Source organism: Misgurnus anguillicaudatus, chromosome 17 (genome assembly GCF_027580225.2).
Source record: "Misgurnus anguillicaudatus chromosome 17, ASM2758022v2, whole genome shotgun sequence".
Classification (NCBI taxonomy): domain Eukaryota; kingdom Metazoa; phylum Chordata; class Actinopteri; order Cypriniformes; family Cobitidae; genus Misgurnus; species Misgurnus anguillicaudatus.
Window position 1 is genome coordinate 3,464,169 of NC_073353.2, and position 21,438 is coordinate 3,485,606.

Below are 21,438 nucleotides of genomic sequence, written 5' to 3' on the forward strand. Positions count from 1 at the left end.
GGTTTGATAAAAATGATCCTTAGCAACTTATCACACGTAAAGACCACTACATGCGTGAACTAATGCGTGTCTGTGTGTGGGAGCCGTGCTTGAGCTTTACCAAAAAAATATAATTGATTGCGTGCTGCCACCATGTGGAAATCTCCCAAAGTACCCACAGTACCAATCCATAGAGCATTCCCTGTCACGTCCCAGATCCAGGACAAAGAAGTGGACAGTAAAAATAGCTTTTCTTTTCAAGGTTAATGAAACGTCCTTTAAAACGCAACCCTCCAAACCACAACATCTCCCCTATGACTATTCGTAATGAATAACCTGTTCAACCTGGCTATAAGAACAGGTGCTAAAGTGCATGAATAAAACATGAGGCACTAATATGTTTGGTGTGCTGTTAGGACTGCTGTCCCTGATGTTTTCAAGGTCAGAATGACACTCTGGAGGTGTGTGTAGTGTGTTGCTGTTGTAAAGTGTTTGTTCGTGACTTGCTTTTTCATTTAAGGCACCAGGTCCTGCGGGTAAGTGCCAGAGCTGTCGTAATGCTCATACTGATGCCTCGAGAGAAATAAGATGTGTTTCAGTCTCTGATGTTGTGGAGAGGTGTAAGGATAACCAAACCGTGCGTCCTGCTCATGTTGCATCGAACAAATAGTCGATTGACATATTGAGTATAGTGGAAAATTAAACATTACTATCGTGATTGAGTTTTTCTTGCTAATATATTTGAGCGGAGAAAACATCTACAGGAGACAACATCTGCATCGTGGAAATTTAGTACAGATTTTGGATACTGTTGCGCTCTCTGTGATCTTTCAAAAGGTAAGTGTCTTCTTTAAATGTGCATGTGAAATATAAATTGAAATATTCATGTAACAGGTGCTTCACGACAGTCCAAGCACAGTCTGCACTCTATGTTCACTACAGTATATGGCTGGATTTTATTACGGGAGTCTTATAATAAATACAGCTTATACGAACCTATTAATGGGCATCTGTTTGATACTGATGTATGGTACAATATCTCAAAAGCAGTTTCGGTAACCTTTAAAGAGCAATTATCTATGTATCTTCTAGATTGAAAAATCAATATTCACAATATAATCAATGTTAACAAGTGTCGGATACATTAATCAGGATAATGTGGGATTCCTACTGGAGTGATGATGAGCGCCAGATTCATTTGAATGAAATAAACTTTTCATATTTTGGCGTATCATGCAACAACATGCAAATTTTAAGAGGTTTGTCTAGAGGATATTTTTTAAAGCATGGTATTCGGGGTTAATATTAAAAGATAGTTTTTATAATAGTTATTTTTATAACCACATCTAAAGAATGCTTATTTTGCCTGTTCGTGTTTAAAATGACTTAATCCTTTAATGTTCATTAAAAAATATAATATGTGAATATTTTATATTAGGGACGAGCTTTAACATTGGCATAAGTCTCTCAAAACCTTTTACTAGTGGTCCTGTTAAAGCCATTGACCAGTGAAATGCGACTATAAGCACATCTAATGTAGTCAATTAATAGCCTACAACTTCATTGATTCTGCACCCCCATTCCCTTCTCTTCCCCTCTTAATGATATAACATTATTAAACAATATTTCATAATGAAGCGATTACTCTGTAAAAGTTATCGCTGAACTTTCCCTCTCTCGTTTTCTCTCACCTCCAGTCATCTTGACTTTTCTTTTCAACTAAAACAGCAGCAGTTTCCCCGAGAGTGACAGCGCACTTTGGATTAAGGACTTAAACACTTGGGAGTGATGGCGGCGTCGGCACCCTCCTCCACCTCCTCCTGTGGCGGTGATCCAGACCCCAACTCGACAAATTTACGGCCACCCTCCTCAAGTAGGTCCATCGCCGATAAACCGCTATTTCACTTCGGCTATTTGCTTTGTGGCCAACGTCATTAATCTTGTCGCCAAGGCGGGAAAACGGCGCTATTCGCAAAGCTTCAGAACCAACAAATCACCGCGACATTGCGCGCGCATCGGACCTCTCGCGCCAGCCAGGCAGCCAGACGAATTTCGCTGTCATCGTAGGTGATGGTCTTTAAAAACACGTGCTCACAGGCAATTAGTGAAGACAGACGAGATCTGTCATCATCGATTTTAAATACCTCTCTTTTTTCTTGATTTTATATGTAGGCTAAAAAGGATGGATTTGTTTTGACAAAATTGTTTAGTTTAATATTATCATTATTACCAGCATTATTATTTCTGACATAGTGTAGTTCTATATATTAGCCTACAGTTTCTATTCATATTTTAGATTTGAGTTGTTTTAATTTTTTTGTCGTCTTTTTTAAGTAAAAATGATCGCGGGTCTGTCTGAAGAAGTGTGTAATTATGTGAAGTGTAGCTATAATTGTAGGCACTCTAAATCGGTGCTAATGGCTCGCTATTCGCTTCAGTGTGTTCCTCTTAGATGGGGGATGCACAGCACACTGTGTATTAATAGCCTTTTCAGCCTGAGAGATTTCCCTTATAACCGGAACAATAAACGTGCTCTTTAAAAATTAGTCACGGCATATTGTGGCCATTTCTTCAAGTTCTTCCGTAGCTCCAGGATAAAACAACAAAGGCTACATTATGCTTAGATTTCTTCATATGTGTACCCTACTCTATTTCTGCCATGTAGCTACAAAAGCGAAAACTGATGGCTATTCATTCACTCTTTAAATGTCATTTTTAACGCAAGTAGTAGTGGCCTAATAAAACAAACCAACCACATGAGGTAATATGTAAAATTAAAAATTTTCACGTGGATGTTTTTTTGGCCGTTTGTAGAAATTAGGGATTTAGGCATAGTCTGTTCATTTCTTCAAACAAAGATTTAAAGCCATCCCTTTATTTTAAAACCACATATCGAAGATTATTTACATTTCAGCAATAACAAAAATTAAACGATAGTTATACCCTCTAAAAATGCTGAATTATTTTTAGAATTGTGTGAAAAGGGACGTACCCAACCCTGGCCTGTATATATATTACATATTTAACCTATGCTGGGTTATTTTAATATAAGTATAAAAAACATTTTGGAGTTAATTTAACCCATCGACTGCAGGTTCGTCCCTTTTTGACCCAACAATGGGTTGAAAATAGCCCAGTATTTGTATAGAGTGGATATATTATAGCCTAATGTATAAAGAAAAGGTAAAAAGCCAGAATAATGCGCTTTAATGCACCTGTGATGAATGGAGAAATGGAAAGCAGAAGGGTCGCTGGGAGACTGAGGTCTGGACCGACAGAGATAATGACTTGGTAAATGGTGCTGAACTCGTAATAGCACTGAGAATTTGGGACGCAGGGGCGGGGTACCGTACTGCTCCAAATGAATTCTCAGATTCGGCCTGTATTAATTTTCAATTCATATTAGCGGTAGCTATATAAAGGATGGCAAATTTACCGCTTGGGTAAATTTAAAGAGAGGATATTGCTTATTGTATTTCGCGGGTAGGGGGGCACTGTAATTATCATATTATTTTGCCAAATTACTAAGAGGTTTGCTATTTTTTCCCAACAGACTATGACTGGAGTGGAGTAGCACATGGCTGTACGAGAAAGCTTGGAATGAAGATATGCGGTAGGTTTTTGACATGGATTTTGCAAAAAATCATTTAGTTAATCTAAAAGAAAAAAAAGAAAATATAGCCTACATGTGAATATGTTTATATTTTATGTGCATATATAAAACATCATATATTGCATTGTTTTTTTAAAAAATCCTGAGAAATATATCTTCGTGTAGCTCAACCTACGCCTGAAATATTGCATGTTTCTTAAACTGGCAGTGTGGTGCTTCACATAACCGAGTTAATTGCTTTTTGATGGTCAGATGTGTTTCTTTAGCGCCTCCTTCTGGCAGTTGTAACCTAATTGACAGTAAAGAGACTCCTTAAACTAGCAATTACATCCTACATTCATTATATACCTGTAAGTGCAGCGGCAGGATAAACTTTCTCTTTAAAAAAAAGAGACTGGAGGGCAACGTGTGTGACTGCTATAGGAGGACCGAAAATGCAGACAGCTATGCATTGTAACCGAATAATACTGAAAATATACCAAATGTATGAATATAAGAGAATTTGTACTGATAAAGGCAATAGTGTTGAATTGTAAAAGCTTTCAGGCTTTATTCAAAAGAGCAAAGAGGTGAGCTGATAATTACAGGAGATACGGTCACCATGAGGAATTTACGGCCAATGGAAATCTATTAAATTACAATCCGTCAAAGCTCTGTTTGGCCGAGATAACACAAGTCGCCTTTACATACTGCCATCGTGAAGGAGATTCGGGATCTAATGCTGTGGAAATAAAGTATCCTTCATAAATTATATGAGCTTAATCTATTTATGGTTGTGGTTCACGATATACAGAAAAATAAAATATAAATTGTCACATTTACTTTTAGTTACAAAAATGCAAAGATGTCTTCTGGAGTAATTAAAAATTAAACAAAATTAAGCTTTACTGTAGGCTAAAATATTTAAATGTGATACTAGGTTATTAATAGCTATTTGAAATGTGTCTGGTGTGGTGACAGAGATGCGTGAATAATCGCGTATAAACTGAAAATGATCATAAGAGACCACTCCAGTCTCGATGCTGTTTTTCTATCTCATGTCCTGATAATCTGATGTCTTGAATAACCCAACATAAATGTAATATGATATTCAGCTCTGAGAGGTTTTTGTAAAACGGATGATTAATTGATGAATGCAGATTTGCATCTAAATTATACAAACAAATGTATTTATTAATAATATTAGCTAATGGTTTAAATTATCCATTATAAAAATGCTGTAAAACAATACCCAAGGGTCTGGACGCGCGCAGCATCAGCACCCTGTACGCGCATCTCTCGGTGATTTACAGTGGCCCCGAATGACTATTATTGGCTGTTAATACAGCCACTGATGTCATCGGCTGTGACCTCACCCAGATAGACTATAAAATCATGTCTCGGACAGTAAGAACATCAGCACTGCTGCGAAAATAAGTTTACAGACCTATTAGGCCTACAGTATTTGAGATAGCCTACATTATTTCCTGTAATGTTTGGAAAAAGAGATCGCTCGTTTCACTCCTCCTCTCTGTGTGATAATGTAGGATTCTTGCAGAAGAACAATAATGCTGACGATAAGAGTCGAATTGTCGGCTTTTTTAACGATCAGCAGACATCCAAGAGCCTTTTCACCCAGGACAATGAGCAAGAGTCTCGCTACAGACGCACAGAGGCAGACTTCTCCAATCTATACGCAAGAGGTGAGCATACAGTCAGTTTTACTTTTTGTTCTTGGCATATAGCCTGATCGCCTTTATATTAAAATAATTAAAACAATTAAACGTTGTTTTTTAAGCAGATTTCGGGGTGCTACAGACTCCCCTATTGTGTTAATGGTCCTGCATTTAATAAACAGTTAAGAATGTGTTTGTTAAGAAACGTGTTTGATGTTAGATTGTATCAAAAGTGAATATGAGTAGATCTTAAAAATAAAGGTGCTTCATGATGTCATAGAAAAACAATTTTGCTTGTATGGCTCCATAAAGAACCTTTAACATCAGAAGAACCTTTCTGTTTCAAAAAATGTTCTAGTAAAATATAATTCTTTAGATTGTTATTTAGATTTTTTTTGGACAGATCACATGTTGGGTTAATAAGTAAACCTATGCTGGGTTGTTTCAATGCAATGCTGTTTCAACTCATGGTTGGGTTAACAACAACCCAGCATAAGTTTAATTATAATTATTTATCCAATTATTTTTCCAATTAATTTATTTAATTATGTGTCCAATTCTGTCCAATATTTACCCAGCTTTGGGTTAAAAATAAACCAGCACATGTGTATAAAAAAGGAAAAAGGTTATATTTAAAACCTTTGACTGAAAGTGTTTTACTGTGAAGAATCCTTTTGTAGCATCTTTATATTTAAGAGTGTATATTAAGCGAAAAATAATTGCAACTTTACTTTTCATTGTTTTTGTTGAGATCCACTTTTAAATTATATGTAACTGAGATCAGTTTGCACTCAGAGATCTTTTTAAGATGCCAGATGCCATCCAAATGCTCAAGGAATCATCATGTTGATTGTATGCAGTAAACACTACACTGTAAAAAATACTTTGCTGCCTTAAAATTTTTTGTTGAATCAACTCGGATTTACAAGTCATTTCAACTTACTGTTATTTATCTTGACTATTGAGGAGTTGTTATAACTACAGGTGAGTTGTTATAACTTATAAAATTAAGTTGACTTTTCTCAACTATATTTTATAAGTTGTGACAACTCATCTCTGTTGACATGACTTGTAAATCTGAGTTGATTTAACAAAAAATTTTAAGGCAGCAAAGTATTTTTTACAGTGTACAGTAGTTGTTTTTAGTATTGTTTTTAGTAACTGTAGAGCAGTTTTTTGCCTTATGATCTAATCGTAACAAATCTGATCACAGATCTGCTTCCTTCTAAAAATGGAGAGGAGTATACAATCCAGTTTCTTTTGGAGGTTGTGGAAATCCTGACTAACTATGTGCGGAAGACCTTCGACAGATCCACCAAAGTGCTGGATTTTCATCATCCCCATCAGCTGCTGGAGGGAATGGAGGGATTTAACTTAGAGCTGTGTGATCAGCCAGAGAGCCTGGAGCAGATCCTGGTGGACTGCAGAGATACACTTAAATATGGAGTTCGGACAGGTAGGGACATCTAAATAACTGCACTTCCAACCAGTTTGTATATGTTTAAATCACAAAAGTAATCTCACATGTAATATGGTAATTGTATCTTAAAAGAGTGAAAAAACATTGCTATGTTGTTCAAGCATCAGACCTGTCTGATGAACTGGCTCAACTAATGGTGTGATCTGATTGGAAAGCTTGTGTTATGTATGCAATTCTGTTTAGTACCACTAGAGGCACAAACATTAATCTCACCTTCAAGGAATGGATCTGAATAAATAAAAGCAGAAGTACAGTCCTTGTTTTTGTACAAGATTCTCTGTCAAATGTTTGGGTTAAATCAAACTATGGCTACTCTTTAAGTTTGCACACATGAAACAGTCAAATGTGATTTATTTCTGCTGAAAAAACTTATTTCTCATAAAGAAATGCAGCTGCTGCAGCAAAACATTAAGATAACTGTTTAAATAAGTTAATTATAATAATAAATTATAGTTCAGCAACTAGTTGCAACCATCCTATAACTCAGTCCACAGCTCACCCCTACCTTTAGAAAAGCATAATGAGGCTACAGTAGATGTCAAAGGACAAACATGTCATCGTCTTAGACAGCATAGTGACAAAACGCACTTTGTAGAGCAGTTTGTCCTTTTAGGGCTACTGTAGAAACATGACATTAACTTCCCTGTAAAAGGGTTTATGGAGATAAAAACGTCTCATTCTAATGTAATAAAAACATATCTGTTTATTATGTAAGGTCTTGATACACCACTGATAATATAGTTATGTTTATTATATTGCATTTCTGTCAAGAGATCCTCCTAAAAGTCACACAATGCACCTTTACTGTCCACTGAACTTCAGAGTAAATTTAAGCAGTTGATATTTATTTAAAGCACAAAAGAAATCTGATCAGGGTGATCATTTCTGATCAGTGACTGTATGATGTTAAGATATATAAACATTCACAATATACAATACAGTACGAGCCAGAGTTATATCAACTTTTGAACAGGTCAACGATTCAGTGTTGGAGTTCACTCGTGTTCTCTCTGTCTTTTCCTCACAGGTCACCCTAGGTTTTTTAACCAGCTGTCTACAGGTCTAGACATCATAGGTTTAGCTGGAGAGTGGCTAACCTCTACTGCCAATACAAACATGTGAGATACACATTTCTTTACACAATTGCTTTTCATATTGTATTTAAACCTTGCAGAAATACAACCTTCATGGTAAGTCATCACTTTCTATGAAGTTTGTTTTATTTTTCTCTGTTGACTGGAGACTACTGTATAGACGTCTCAGAATAACACCCAGTATTACTGTAGCTCTCTGCAGAAAAGCTCCATTGAGATGTAACAGAGAGTTTTGCGACAGCCTGCAGATGGACATGGCCAGAATGTAGAGTAACACCTCATTGGTTAAGGCTAATTTACAGCCACATGCTGAGACACACGGCCAGCTGAGACTTTCAAAGAATCTCCTCCCATCACTACCCCCATCCACAGACAAGAGCAACAAACAAACAAACAAAAAAAACTTACGTTTAAGAAAACTTCAACATAATGCTATAGGGGGTGGTTGCTATTCACTTGATATTTAAAGTGTTATAATGTCTTAATGTGCCACTACAGTATGTGGTCGCTATGGCGACTGCTAGAGTGCATGAAGGTAATGTAGGTTTCTTTTTTTATTATTATACAAAGACAATAGCAGTAAACAGCCTGGTCTTTGACCTCAAAGGGTCACAGATTTTATGATGTCTTTCACAGTGCATTCTTAGATCAATAAAAATATTGACTTCCCTCATTCCTGTCATAGTAGATGTCATTGAATCGCTGGTGGATTTCAGGAGCTGTATTTACATCTTGACGCCAATAAATGCTAACAGTCAGTTTTATGATAGAACCGATGCACTATAAAAATCACAAAAAGCATTATTTTCAGATGCCACACTGGTGGAACATCTGAAGGACCTTTAAAGCATTTTTAAATTTATTTCAAAACCTTTACAATTGCAATTTTGTTTCTGAAAAAAACTTTAATCATCTTAACAGTCTTTATAATTCTTGCATAAAGTGTCAGTAAAGGTACCCATTAATTCCTTCAGTTGAATCTTCACATCAAAATATGTCTATGATGATCTGAAGGGGCTGATACGAGTACAGATAAATATAAAATTTTCTTTTATTCTTAAGACATTTATAAATGTGGACAGGAAGAGATGACAGGTTTGTGTGTTTACAGGTTCACATATGAAATTGCACCAGTGTTCGTTCTAATGGAGCAACTAACCCTGATGAAGATGCGAGAGATTATCGGCTGGCCAAATGGAGAGGGAGATGGGATATTTTCTCCAGGTGTGGCACGTAAACAGCACAATATTAACATATTCGACATTGAGAGGGTAAAATGATTTTATTCTTTCAGCTAATAAATGCACAGTTTCTTACTGATGATATGAAAGGGTTAATCACAGAGGAGCTACTGCAGTGTTATTTTAACTTTATTCATGTTTAACTTTAAGTTACTTTAACTTTACTCATTGCTAGAGAGTTGCTATTCACTTGCTGTTCAAAGTGTTATACAGCAGGGAAAATAAGTATTTGACACATCAGAATTTTTATCAGTAAGGGGATTTCTAAATTTTGAATTCATACATTTAAGTCAGAACATTTAAGTATACAAGTTGAGTCATAATGAATAAAGTGAAATGACACAGGGAATAAGTATTGATGTGCATGAAGGTACTGTTTTTGAATGAAAGACAATAGCAGTGAACATCCTGGTCTTAATGTTAGTCAAGATAAAACATCAGTTACAACAGTTAAAATGATTTATAAAAGCCAAGTTGATTATTCTTCATAACGTAATGTGCACATTTTGAAAAATACGTGAACTATCCTGACATAATTCAGTCACCGAATGTATTAATTTATTTCAACAAATCTATTCTTCATCTTGATAAAACTTGTTAAATGTATAGTTGTGTATTTTCTCCAGGAGGAGCGATCTCAAACATGTATAGCGTGATGGTGGCGCGGTACAAGCATTACCCTGAAGTTAAAATCAAAGGCATGGCTGCGGTTCCCAGGCTGGTGCTCTTCACCTCAGAACATGTGAGTCATTTATAGTCACTTTATCTTCCTTTATCTTCTTTCTCTGGCGTTCCATGAAGAGGCTGATATGTAAATAAATATCAAAGATACAGTATATTGAATTCTGGGTAGGTTTCATGAATGTATCTGTTTTCCCAGTAAATAAATTTTGTCAGCAAATTAATTCATCAGTAGCTGTTTTTTTTACATAAGTAAATATAATTTATTGAGATCCAGCCTTCACTGACAGACTTTCACTGTGTATCTCTCTATCATTAAAAATAAACCTCAAAAATGGCTTCTTATGAAATGCTTGATACTTAATAAAGCTCAATATATTTTAATATAACCACCTATATTTACATGTGTGAACACATATGGAGAAAGTCTGTTGGATTAGAGTCTATTATTATTATCATATCTTAAAAAAAAAAAAAAAAACAGAAAACAATGAGTAAAAATGTGCTGAAGTTCTTCTGTGAGAACCCAATGTTAGAAAAAAGAGCAACAGAAACATCCTGGGTTATTTCAGTTTTAACCAACAATATGTGGTGCATGATTTGTTATCCTACCTTGCAACTTAACCAATGCAACAAAAAAAAACACCAACTGTACTGAGATATCACTCAACATTGCAAAGACAGAGAGAACACGAAGGCTTAAAACACTTGACAAATGTACAAGTCAAATGGGTTAACAAGGCAAATTAACCAGACAGACCTGGCAACAAATCAATGGAGAAACAGGAAACAAATGCACTTCATCAACCAGAACTTCAAAATCAAAGCCACACAAGAGCACAAACAGAGAACACATACAGTACTGTAGAAAACAATAATGTTACAGAATGATCACAAAAATGGATTATTACAAACACTTGACTTACTTAAGTGGACTTCTGGGGAAATAATAAAACATAAAATGTCATGACAACATCAGTAAAATGTGACATCATGTTTGTTCACAGAGTCACTACTCTATAAAGAAGGCGAGTGCAGCGCTGGGATTTGGTACAGAGAATCTGATCTTGCTGAACACAGATGAGAGGTATGAGAGAAATCTCTGTGTGTTTGTGGGCCGTCACATCTCTGAGACTATATGTGTTATATTTGTTTTCCTTTATTAGAGGTAGAGTCATACCGGCTGACCTGGAGGCAAAGGTCATCGATGCCAAGCAGAAGGTTAGTCTCTTGTGCACACAGATAAACGAATTAACAAGACCATGTTCAGTTTTATAATGAGATTTTAACCTAGCGGTTCTTAAAGCTCACGTAACACACGCTGTAGAGTAGTATTACATCCTTGAAGAGTCTTTAGTTTAATCAGATTTATAAAAGAAAGATTAGCTTTACCGAATCTTTCCGATCACGTACGACAAAATGAAGAAGGAGGAGTTACTACCGCAGGAGGAGCGAGTACGAGTCATGCAACACTATACAACACTTATAACTTATGGTTCACTACATGTTTGTGTTTTTTATATAATACGCACGTGCCTATTTTCAACATAAGCCAGAAGTCTTACTTACCGCATGCAACTCGTGACCCGGTTGGGACTTTTCAATGAAATTCAGCTCATCAAACACACACGCAAAACTCCGCTGCTACCCCGGATAATAAACTATTGTTTTCATAAGGCTGGATTTCTTCTCCTTACATCCAAAAACACACTTCATCTTTCGTGCCATTGTTGAGTTTTAAAATGAAACAAAGCTGTGTCATGTGATATGATGTTTGCAAGTTTTAACGTCTCCCGCTGATTGACAGGTGGGCGGGGTTTTCTGCAGGAAGTGCCCATATAAAGAAGTGATCCGTATAGAAAACCCCTGAAACGTCAGCTGGACCTGTAATCGAAAAAACTTTCCGAAACTTGTACGAAGTGCATTTGGCACAGAAATGTAACACGCCTAACTTTGCCTACGTTTAGCATGAGGAAACAACTCTATAACTGTGTTAATAAGTCAGAATGCTTGAAATACCATTGAACCACCCCTTTAAACTTTTCAGTTTGTGCACAACGGCCAGTGTATGGTGCACACCATTGCGTCCCCCCAAAGAAACTCCAAATCTCAAACTTAAAATTTGAATTAAACAAAACATATTAAATGATACAATTTAGTGCTGTTGGTTAGTAGCCTTATTATTCTGAGGTTTAATTACAAAGAAAACCAGTAACACCCAAGAAACTACAACAACCATCCAAAAACAGCAGCACCTATGTTCACTTTGAAAATAATCAAATAGGAGTTTCGGCCATCATACAAAGGAAATTTGCCAGCCACAGTCTGCCGATTTTAAAAGCCAGCAGGGATCTATACAAACCAGTCGCTTCTGCAGTAAACTGAACCATTAACCATCATTTACAGTGCATAACACTTTTAGCCAGAACTATTGGGCAAATGTTATGTCACCTTATTTATATTCATGAGCTGAAAAGGTCTCTCTTGTTTCTCTGCTGTCCAGGGATTTGTGCCGCTGTTTGTGAATGCAACAGCTGGATCGACTGTTTATGGCGCCTTTGATCCAATCCATGAGATCGCTGACATCTGTGAGAAATACAACATGTGGCTCCATGTAGATGTAAGAACATTCACACTTATTATCACATCACCACTGTTAACCTTACAACACTTGTTATTTAGCTTTATTAAACTTCATTTCCGTCGATGATTTAAGAGACCTTATAGTCCTTTTACAATAAACAAATAAACATTTCAACTTGATTTTTGTGTAATAATTGATTTGATTTTAAAAAATTCATTAAACTCTAAAAAACCCAGCATTGGATCAAAAAGGGACAAACCAAGCCGTTGGGTTAAATTAACCTCAAAAAATTGGAACAACCCATCATAGGTTAAATTACAATCCAACGGGTTGGATATGTCCGTTTTCGACCCAACACTGGATTGAAAATAACCCAGCACTATTATACTGGATAACAGTCACGTACATGGGTAACATCTGGCTAATGAGTTTTGACGTCAATGGATCAAAAAGCAAAAGAATTTAAAGGGATAATAATAGTTTATTTTAACTGTGGTCACATCTTAACGGGTTTATTGAGTTGAGTAACTGATGGTGTGAATGTCTGTGTCAAGGGAGCATGGGGTGGAGGTCTGCTGATGTCCAAAAAACACAGACACAAATTAAATGGCATCGAGAGGTATTAAACTACACATATACTCTTCTATGATTTCAAAGCAGCCAAATACACACAACATGGCGTGATTATGGGATGTTCTGTTTCTGCAGAGCCAATTCTGTCACATGGAACCCTCACAAGATGATGGGTGTTCCACTACAGTGCTCCGCCATTCTGGTCCGCGAGAAGGTAAGAGAATAAAAATAGGGTGTCAAAGTGAATGAGTCCGAATCGTAATGGAATAAAGAAAAATTCAGTGATGCTATATGAAAAATACTTTATGAAAGAGGTAAAGCCACAGAAAAGATGAAGGGTCGTAGGATTGAGCTCACTGGAGCGTGTTATCAGCTTTCTGACGCTCGCGCTGTCTCTGACGTGCCATTATGTGCATCTTCTCTCACATTTTTGTGTAACAGGGTCTTCTACAGGGTTGCAACTCCATGTGTGCTGGATATCTCTTTCAGCCGGATAAACAGTATGATGTCACGTATGACACGGGGGATAAGGCCATACAGTGTGGTCGCCACGTCGACATCTTTAAATTCTGGCTTATGTGGAAGTCAAAGGTGAGAAGATAGATGAACACGTACGTGCATGAATGGATAAATGTACAATGATGGATTGAACATGGACAGATAGATAGATAATTGGAGGGATGGACAGATGGATCAATGAATTGATGTAGAGATTGATCAATAGGCAGACAGACAGACAGATGGATGGGGGATGGATGGAAGAATTAATAAAAAAAATTAACAGATGGATGGATTTACTGTATATATGACATATATTGAATTTAACAGGGCACCATTGGTTTTGAGAAGCACATAGACAGATGTCTGGAGTTATCGGAGTATCTTTACCACAAGATAAAAAACCGTGAAGGATATGAGATGGTGTTTCAAGGGGAGGTGAGTAAAACACATCAGTCTATATTACTAATCAGTCCATTCATTAACCTGTCTGAGCCAAATCACTGATCTTTCTAATGCAATGCATTTTAAAACAATGTGAGTAATATCTAGTTTCTATAAAACTATCAAGCCATGCATGTTGGTCTTTGTTTTCCCTGTCATAGCCCCAGCACACCAACGTGTGTTTCTGGTACATTCCTCCAAGCCTGCGGGGTCTGCCGGACGGACAGGAGAAAAGACAAAGACTCCACAAGGTAACACAGTTAAAGGACACATATTATGCCCATTTTAACAAGATGTAATATAAGTCTCAGGTGTGTCTTTAAAGTTTCCGCTCACCATACCTCACAAATCATTTGTAATATTATGTCAATGCTCCTATTTGGGTGGGAGCAAAAAAGTTTTCATGTCTGTACCTTTAAATGCAAATGAGCTCCAGCTCCTCCCTCCCTTACTAACAGATAGTGAGCACTTTCAGTTCAAATATATCTGATGTCTGTGAACACAGTCTGAGACAATAGTATATTTAGCTGCATTAGCGCTACAACATGCTAACAAACACATTTAGAAAAGGGTAAATTACCCAGTCAGTCAGTGGCTGTGGGCGGGGCTTTGTTTGTGTGACATGGGTGGATTTCATAGCAGAGTTGTTGTGTTTATGTCCAAACACTCTGTAAAAGTGGACTTTGCATAATATGTGCCCTGTCAAATAGGATTTTACCCCAAACAATCTATTTATTCTCTTCTAATATATTTTGCGAAACTGCCACCATACTGAACCATGTTGTCGTGTGTCTTAAAATCTAGGTTGCCCCTAAGATCAAGGCCATGATGATGGAGTGTGGGACAACCATGGTGGGCTACCAGCCTCAGGGTAATAAGGTCAACTTCTTCCGAATGGTTGTGTCCAATCCAGCTGCTACCAGGTCAGATATCGACTTCCTCATCGATGAAATAGAAAGACTGGGTCAGGATTTATAAGAGGGCCTGTGGGGTGAATAAGGAGAGGACATTTTGGAGTACTGTATGTGCTGGACGATCCCGAGTACTAGACCGGTGGAGGGTTCTAGAGTAATGAAGCACTAGAAGGTTCCACCAGGGTCACAATCTAGACTGACATTCCAGAATGAAGAGGTGGTGAACTCCTTGATAATTTCATACTGAAGAACAATATATCGTGACAACAAATGTCTAATCCATCCTGTCATCTGCCTGATACATACTGGAAACATTGTGCTCACTATGCTATACAACTAAATATTTCAGTCATGTTTCAGGATCAATACAAGTTAATCTCTATGAATCACATCTGTAGCCTGCTTCCATTAAAGATTTGCACAAACACACATTTTTTAAATGTCAATAAAAATTTCAATTAACTTCCATTAACCCATGTTGTGCGACAAAAACGCAATGTTTTCCTCTCGTTATAAGTCATTGCAAAAATCATGGTGATGGATGGTAGGTTTATGTACAGTATATCACAGACACTAGAGGTCTTCACAGGTTCACTTAGTTCTGAAACCCAGAGGTCCGGCCTGAGACCCGAGAGGATTTGGGTCTAAATGTTCTTATGTGTGCCTCGGACATGGGTCGTGTATATTAGCGGCCTCAGGTCATTTAAAATGAATGTGTTTTTGCCAAACAGAACCTAGAATCGGCCAAACTATCTTATGTGTGCGCATCGGGTCCTTTTCCAACTGCCCCTGTTTACCAAGAGCACTTGCAACATGTGGCTGGCGCATAGACTGTAAAAAAATATGGACTTAGTGTCCTTGACGTCACCCATTGGTTTGTGAAGATCGTTTTTGAAGCTTAAAGTAGGCGTTGCTTGCTGTCGCCGTCTTGCCACTCAAGTGGCCTTCGCATGTCACCGCGAAACACTCGCCAAAAAACGAAAATGGGTAAAGAGGCGGGACATGGGTGAAGCTGAGGTGGCTGGTTGCTGAAACCACACACGCCTAGCTCAATTCTAGTGACAGCAGTTGCCATTGACCCATCACTCAAGTGGCCACGCCCTTACTTATGCAGAATTTTAAGGTTTAATATAATTTAAACGGATGAGTTACAAAAAATTCACCCCCCTCACAGTTGTCATTAAGGGCAAAATTAGCTATACAGATCAAAAACACTTTTTGTACCAGGCTGTAAACATATTATTTGGTTGGGCATTTTTAACATGGTGGTCTATGGGAATTGACGCCCTTTTCTTTACGATTTCGTTCAGCGGACCAAATTGGTTGTGAGGCCACCGAGGTTTCTTTCTGTCTTACTGGTGCATGTGGAGCTGCAGACTGCACACACATTGGTGATGTTTAGATTTGGGTCCAATTGGGTTAAAAAAATGCCACTGGGTATGTTTGGACTTGGGTCTAATTTTCTTGGGTCAGATCTTTAAAAAAAAAAAAGATTTTGCACATCGAGTTCAGGTAAAAAGTGATTTGGGTCATATCGGGTCGGGTACATTTCTTTGGACCAGAGATGACCTCTAACAGCCACAACCCAGCAAGCAATTTTGCATTTAAAGGGTTGAAATTTTATTGATGTCTAACCATAGCCCAAAAATAAATAAAGTTAAATAAAATAAATAAATTTAAAAACCCTGTTATCACTGTTGACTTTGCTTACATAATATCATATCTCACAAGTTGTTGGTTTTTTTTGCTGTTGTTGTTGCAAAAACGACATTCAAGTTTATTTTGGCTAGAAGTGGGTTACCCTTAGCTGGACTACACCGGGTTAACCAAGATGGAGAAATGATAACTATTGCTTGCTGGGCTTATTCGTTTTTAAATTCAATAAAAGACGCAGGCGTGTTATCTAAATATTCATTTCAAAGAGGGGTTTACATTTGGAAGTGGCCTCAGAGAGGTTATAGTACAAGAATTTGCATGAATGATCATGTGAAATTTACACACATCAGGTGACCCACTCTAAAAAAAGCGGTGCTGTGTGGCACCAAAAGTGGCTCTTTGCTCGTAATCATGGCAGAGCCGTTTTTAGTGCCATATAGCACCTGTGTGGAACCACATAGTGCCATGTAGAACCATATTTGGTGCTATAGTGGTGCTATATGGCCCCCGTGTGGTTCTACATAGGTGCTTCGCCGGTGCTATGTGGCACTAGGGGCGGTTCTTCTGTGATTGCGAGCGGGGAACCACTTTTGGTGCTATATAGCATCGTTTTTAAATTAAACTGTTTGCATTACATTTTTGCGATATAGGTTATTTATTTTTTTAATTGTTAGAAAAACCACCTCATGTGAGCATGAAACTTTTTTGTTTTCATTGGACATATTTTCAATTCACAATTTCAATTTGCACAATTTGAAGGGTAATGTAAACGTAACTTGTGACATGCTGTCGTGTTTACGTTCACAGTAATGGATCGCCACACTGATGTTTTGTGTTAATAGAGCTTAACTTGTTTTGAACAGAACATTTCCTTTAAAATCCATGATATGTCTGAAAAGTAATTAAAAATCAAAGGAGTTATACTGTAAAATATCTAATAACCATCTGGACATAGTGTCCATGTTATTGCACAGTCAAATACATAGTTTCTTAGCTGTTATGTAATATAGGACTGATTACTGTATGTACTGTCATTGGACTAAGACACCGATTTTTTAAATGTATAAACTTTGCGTAAATTGTGATTGTTTGTGACAAACATCTATCACATAGTTTTACAGTAGACATGTTTGAATAGTGCTAAAGATTATCTAGAGCTACTTGTTGACATGTAATTTATATTGCAAGAATAACTGTGTGAAAGATGTTAATCTATTTGTACCTGTGAGTAGCTTTATTTGTATACGAGAGACAATATTTATATTGTTTAAATGTCTTAGATATTTTCATTTATTTATTAACCAAAGACATGGCGAAATGACATTTAGTTACAAATCTGCACATCTGGCAAAGTAATAAAGAAAAACATAGACTTTATGTGTAATATCAATATAACAAAGCTTTTATTAACCATACTGCCATGCAATGAATGTTGTAGCTGACATCTGGTTCCTGATGGTCACAGAATGTAATATTAAAACTGCAAAAAAGACATCATTCAACAAAAAGAATGAGAACGTTAACAGTAAATAAATGATGTAAAAACGCATTTATGGTGATGAAACTTGAGAAAGAGGTTTTTATTAGTGGATGTAGATGAGTAGATTGAGTTCATGTCTAATACAGTGACCAGTTCCTGAAGTAACAAACTTTAGGAAACTGTGCTTATAGTTTGTATATGCAATGTTTATTTAACTCTGCCCTGTAGATGCAATGCTAAAAGCACTGTATTTTAACTTACAGTACAGTCACAGCCTGTTTAAGTGCAATATTGCTGTTCACTGTCTCCATTACAAATAAACATCAAACTTTACACATTCTGTTTACTGTATTTCTTCATTCACATCACAAATAATCTGTGATTTACTCATTTATAAATCAAATCTGTATGCTGTGAGCTCTTTTCATGGGATCCGTCCTATCTTAGATATGGGCAAGTGTGATGTCATATCTCATCTTAATAGACAAAGACCCAAGACGGCACAAACCACCAAATGTTCACGTTCCAGCCCATTTCACAGAGATTATCCTTGAATTTCACAGCCCTCTGATGTAATGTTGAAACACAGCTGCAGCGTTTAATGCAACCGGCTAATGGAAATGCAATCGCTACAAAACGCACCATTACCTTACCCAAAAAGCAACTTCTGGCAGATTTCAGAAAGTTTTTACCCTAAGAAGCTCACTGCCATCAATGAAAGTGTTTCTCATTTTGCCTAAGGACAAAGAGAAAATACTCCTGATCTGCAGATCTCATCTCATATCCAGTTTATCTCTGTGCAGTCTCAAATGAATAACCGTGAGCAGCGGCTGTGCAGGGGAGAGCGTTTCCAGACTCCTGTGAAAGCAACGTTGCTCATTATTTACATCTTTAAAGACATTTATCATAAAGCACTGTTCTCTTTTAATGAGCAAAGGAGACCCGTGAAGAGCCAATTTCAGCATGTGGCTTGGTTGAATGACTTTTATCTTGGTTGGTGTAAAGCAAGCTGGATTCAACTTGCTATTGAGGTAGTAGATTTTCTGTCCATGTGATGTGATGAAACAACAGGGTTTGGACAATGACAAGCATGAATACTGTATCTGCACACAAAATGAACAGTGGGGTCAAATGGTCCCAAGCTGTCCTTGGGGCAATACACTTTTAAGAAGTCTTTTTATGTATTTGGTCAGATATGAATACTTTTGGTACTACCTTTGATGTACTTATATGAACTCTTTAGGTGTAAATGTGTACTTTTTGAAGAGACTACAGACCCTTTTATTCTAACCGTGTATAGTTAATGTGATGATGATCTTTGTTTAAATGTGCCCAAAATCATTTCAGAAATTCCTCCGTGAAAACGCTTCATTTGCTTGCAGATTCCCCTTCTTCACGTATGGTTGAGACATTTTTTAATGTGGCCTGAGTGATGAAATACTTTACTAAGGTCAGTAAATCTCTGGTTGGTTAATTAAGCTCATGGCACAAATTCATTTTTATGAAAAGCAGGTCTTTTCAGGTCTATGTGCGCTGTTCACCTTTAGAAGAGAAATATATTACATGGATATAACAAAATATAAAGGATGCCACAAACTTCATCCAAAGGCTCTTTGTCTGTTTCAGTTCAGACTCGGGCTTCTGGTTTCCATGTGGAACTTTCACTTATAGTTCACATTAACCTCACAGTATAAGCATCAAGGTCTTACTCAGCCATCAATTCCAATTACAAGCATTATTAAACTTAGTCGCATTTGGAAAGAATAAGCTTGGCTTTCTTCGCTCTCTCTCTCTCTCTCTCACACACACACACACACACACACACACACACACACACACACACACACACACACACATCTCAAAGGTACTGTACAGACTAAGGTAACAGACTGAAACATTGGCCGTCTGCTCTGACTTAATGTACTCCTACACTGATACACAAAGAGTATACAGGCAGGTATGATGATAAAACAAACCAACGCTTATGGCAAAAACATTTCACACTGAAAGTACCAAAATTGTAAATTATATTAAATATGTTTTTGGTGCATAAAAAATACAATAACATTTTTAAAGTGCCTTGAGGTTAAATGTAAACACCAGATGTGCTTATCACTCTCTGTATTAAAGTTTACTGTATATAGTGTAGACTCACCAGTCACTTTATTAGGTACACCTGTTCAATTGCTTGTTACGCAAATTGGTAATCACGTGGCAGCAACTCAGTGCATTTAGGCATCTAGATGGGGTCAAACCAAGCATCAGAATGGGGAAAAAAGGGACTTTGAATGTGGACTAATCTGAGTACATGGACTGATCTACTGGGGATTTCCTGCACAATCGTCTCTAGGGTTTACAGAGAATTGTCTGAAAAAGGGAACACATCAGTGAGCGGCAGTTGTGTGGATGAAAATGTCTTGTAGATGTCAGAGGAGAATTGGTTGAGATGATAGAAAGACAACAAAGAATAGTTTTGTAATAACATGAGAGTTTGAGAGAGTGAATGATGAGATTTTTAATTTTTGGTTGAACTATCCCTTTAAAATATATACATTTAAGTAATTACAGTGAAGCTCCATCCAATAATAAGGATTTGTAAGCAATCAACATTTAAATACATTTTTAAAATATGTCTGAATTTCCTGAATGTTACTATTCATCACAACATTTCCATTCAGCTAGGTTCCTTAGCCTTCAAACCTTTCAGGACCGCCAGAAACCTGGGAGTGGTCATTGGTGATCAGCTTAGCTTCACGGCCCATGTTGCCAGCACTGCCCACTCTTGTAGATTAATTTTCTACAATATTTTCTGCAACGTGCTACTGGCTGGACTTCCAGCCTGCACAACCAAACCCCTACAGATGATTCAGAATGCAGCGGCAATAGTGGTCTTCAATGAGCCAAAGAGGGTGCACATCACTCCTCTCTTTGTCAAGTTACACTTGCTCCCTATACTGATCCCGTGGACCAGTTCTCAACCTATCAGAACAAAGCATTCAACAGGCCCATGGAATATTATTATTATTTGTACAAAGATAGGCTGTCATTCTCATTCTCTGAACCGCACATACATGCACTAACTAGGTCAAGAGACAACATGCATTAATGTTTATTTTTGCATATGTGTATAGTTTTGCATTATACAGGATGCATAAAGTGTAGCATATATCAGGCAGTATAGAAAACAGAAGGGGAATGTGCTGCAGTCTTCATTTAAATAGGTCTCCCGCGCCATCGTGTGGTCGTCTATGATGCTGCACGTGAATTCATTCTGTATGGCAGAGTTCCCCAAATTATCCTATCATAAGATATTATCCAAACTGAACACATAACCTGTTCTTGCCAGCTAACACAACACATAAGAAGCAAATTTTTACTGTGTAGTTGTGTTGCGTATGCATTTCTTGTATTTTATACACATACTGTGTCCATCTTATGTCCACACACATTGCGGTACAATGTGTTGCTATTGGCCACAACTTAAAATTATGAAAATACATGGATAATTTTTTACTTTCTCTATTAATCACACACACTCTCTCTCTC

General features: G+C 37.2%; 1 protein-coding gene across 4 annotated transcripts; it reads left to right on the plus strand.

Annotated features, from left to right (window-relative positions):
* Nucleotides 1-263: 263 nt before the first annotated feature.
* Nucleotides 264-16,033, plus strand: gad1a (glutamate decarboxylase 1a). 4 transcript variants are annotated; one of them, XR_012358226.1, is made up of 18 exons: nt 264-816; nt 1,708-1,852; nt 3,533-3,592; nt 5,119-5,274; nt 6,461-6,703; nt 7,755-7,845; nt 8,933-9,045; nt 9,689-9,804; nt 10,751-10,830; nt 10,910-10,964; nt 12,247-12,363; nt 12,882-12,946; nt 13,036-13,114; nt 13,342-13,491; nt 13,729-13,836; nt 14,004-14,093; nt 14,647-15,398; nt 15,446-16,033. XR_012358226.1 is itself a non-coding variant. In XM_055215966.2 (17 exons), exons 2-17 carry the CDS (start codon nt 1,768-1,770, stop codon nt 14,818-14,820), a joined length of 1,782 nt encoding a protein of 593 aa, XP_055071941.2. In that variant the 5' UTR covers nt 264-816; nt 1,677-1,767; the 3' UTR covers nt 14,821-16,033. The 4 variants fall into 4 exon arrangements, 3 of the variants coding, with proteins under 3 accessions (XP_055071941.2, XP_055071942.2, XP_073710951.1); XM_055215966.2 differs by having other exon boundaries at nt 1,677-1,852; nt 14,647-16,033; XM_055215967.2 differs by having other exon boundaries at nt 14,647-16,033.
* Nucleotides 16,034-21,438: the final 5,405 nt, after the last annotated feature.

Excerpts from the sequence above, each read along its gene's own strand:
- gad1a (XM_055215966.2), top strand. The coding sequence starts at position 1,768 with ATGGCGGCGTCGGCACCCTCCTCCACCTCCTCCTGTGGCGGTGATCCA. Across the intron at positions 1,853-3,532 it reads TTTACGGCCACCCTCCTCAA|ACTATGACTGGAGTGGAGTA; the intron begins GTAGGTCCATCG and ends TTTTCCCAACAG. Across the intron at positions 7,846-8,932 it reads TCTACTGCCAATACAAACAT|GTTCACATATGAAATTGCAC; the intron begins GTGAGATACACA and ends GTGTGTTTACAG.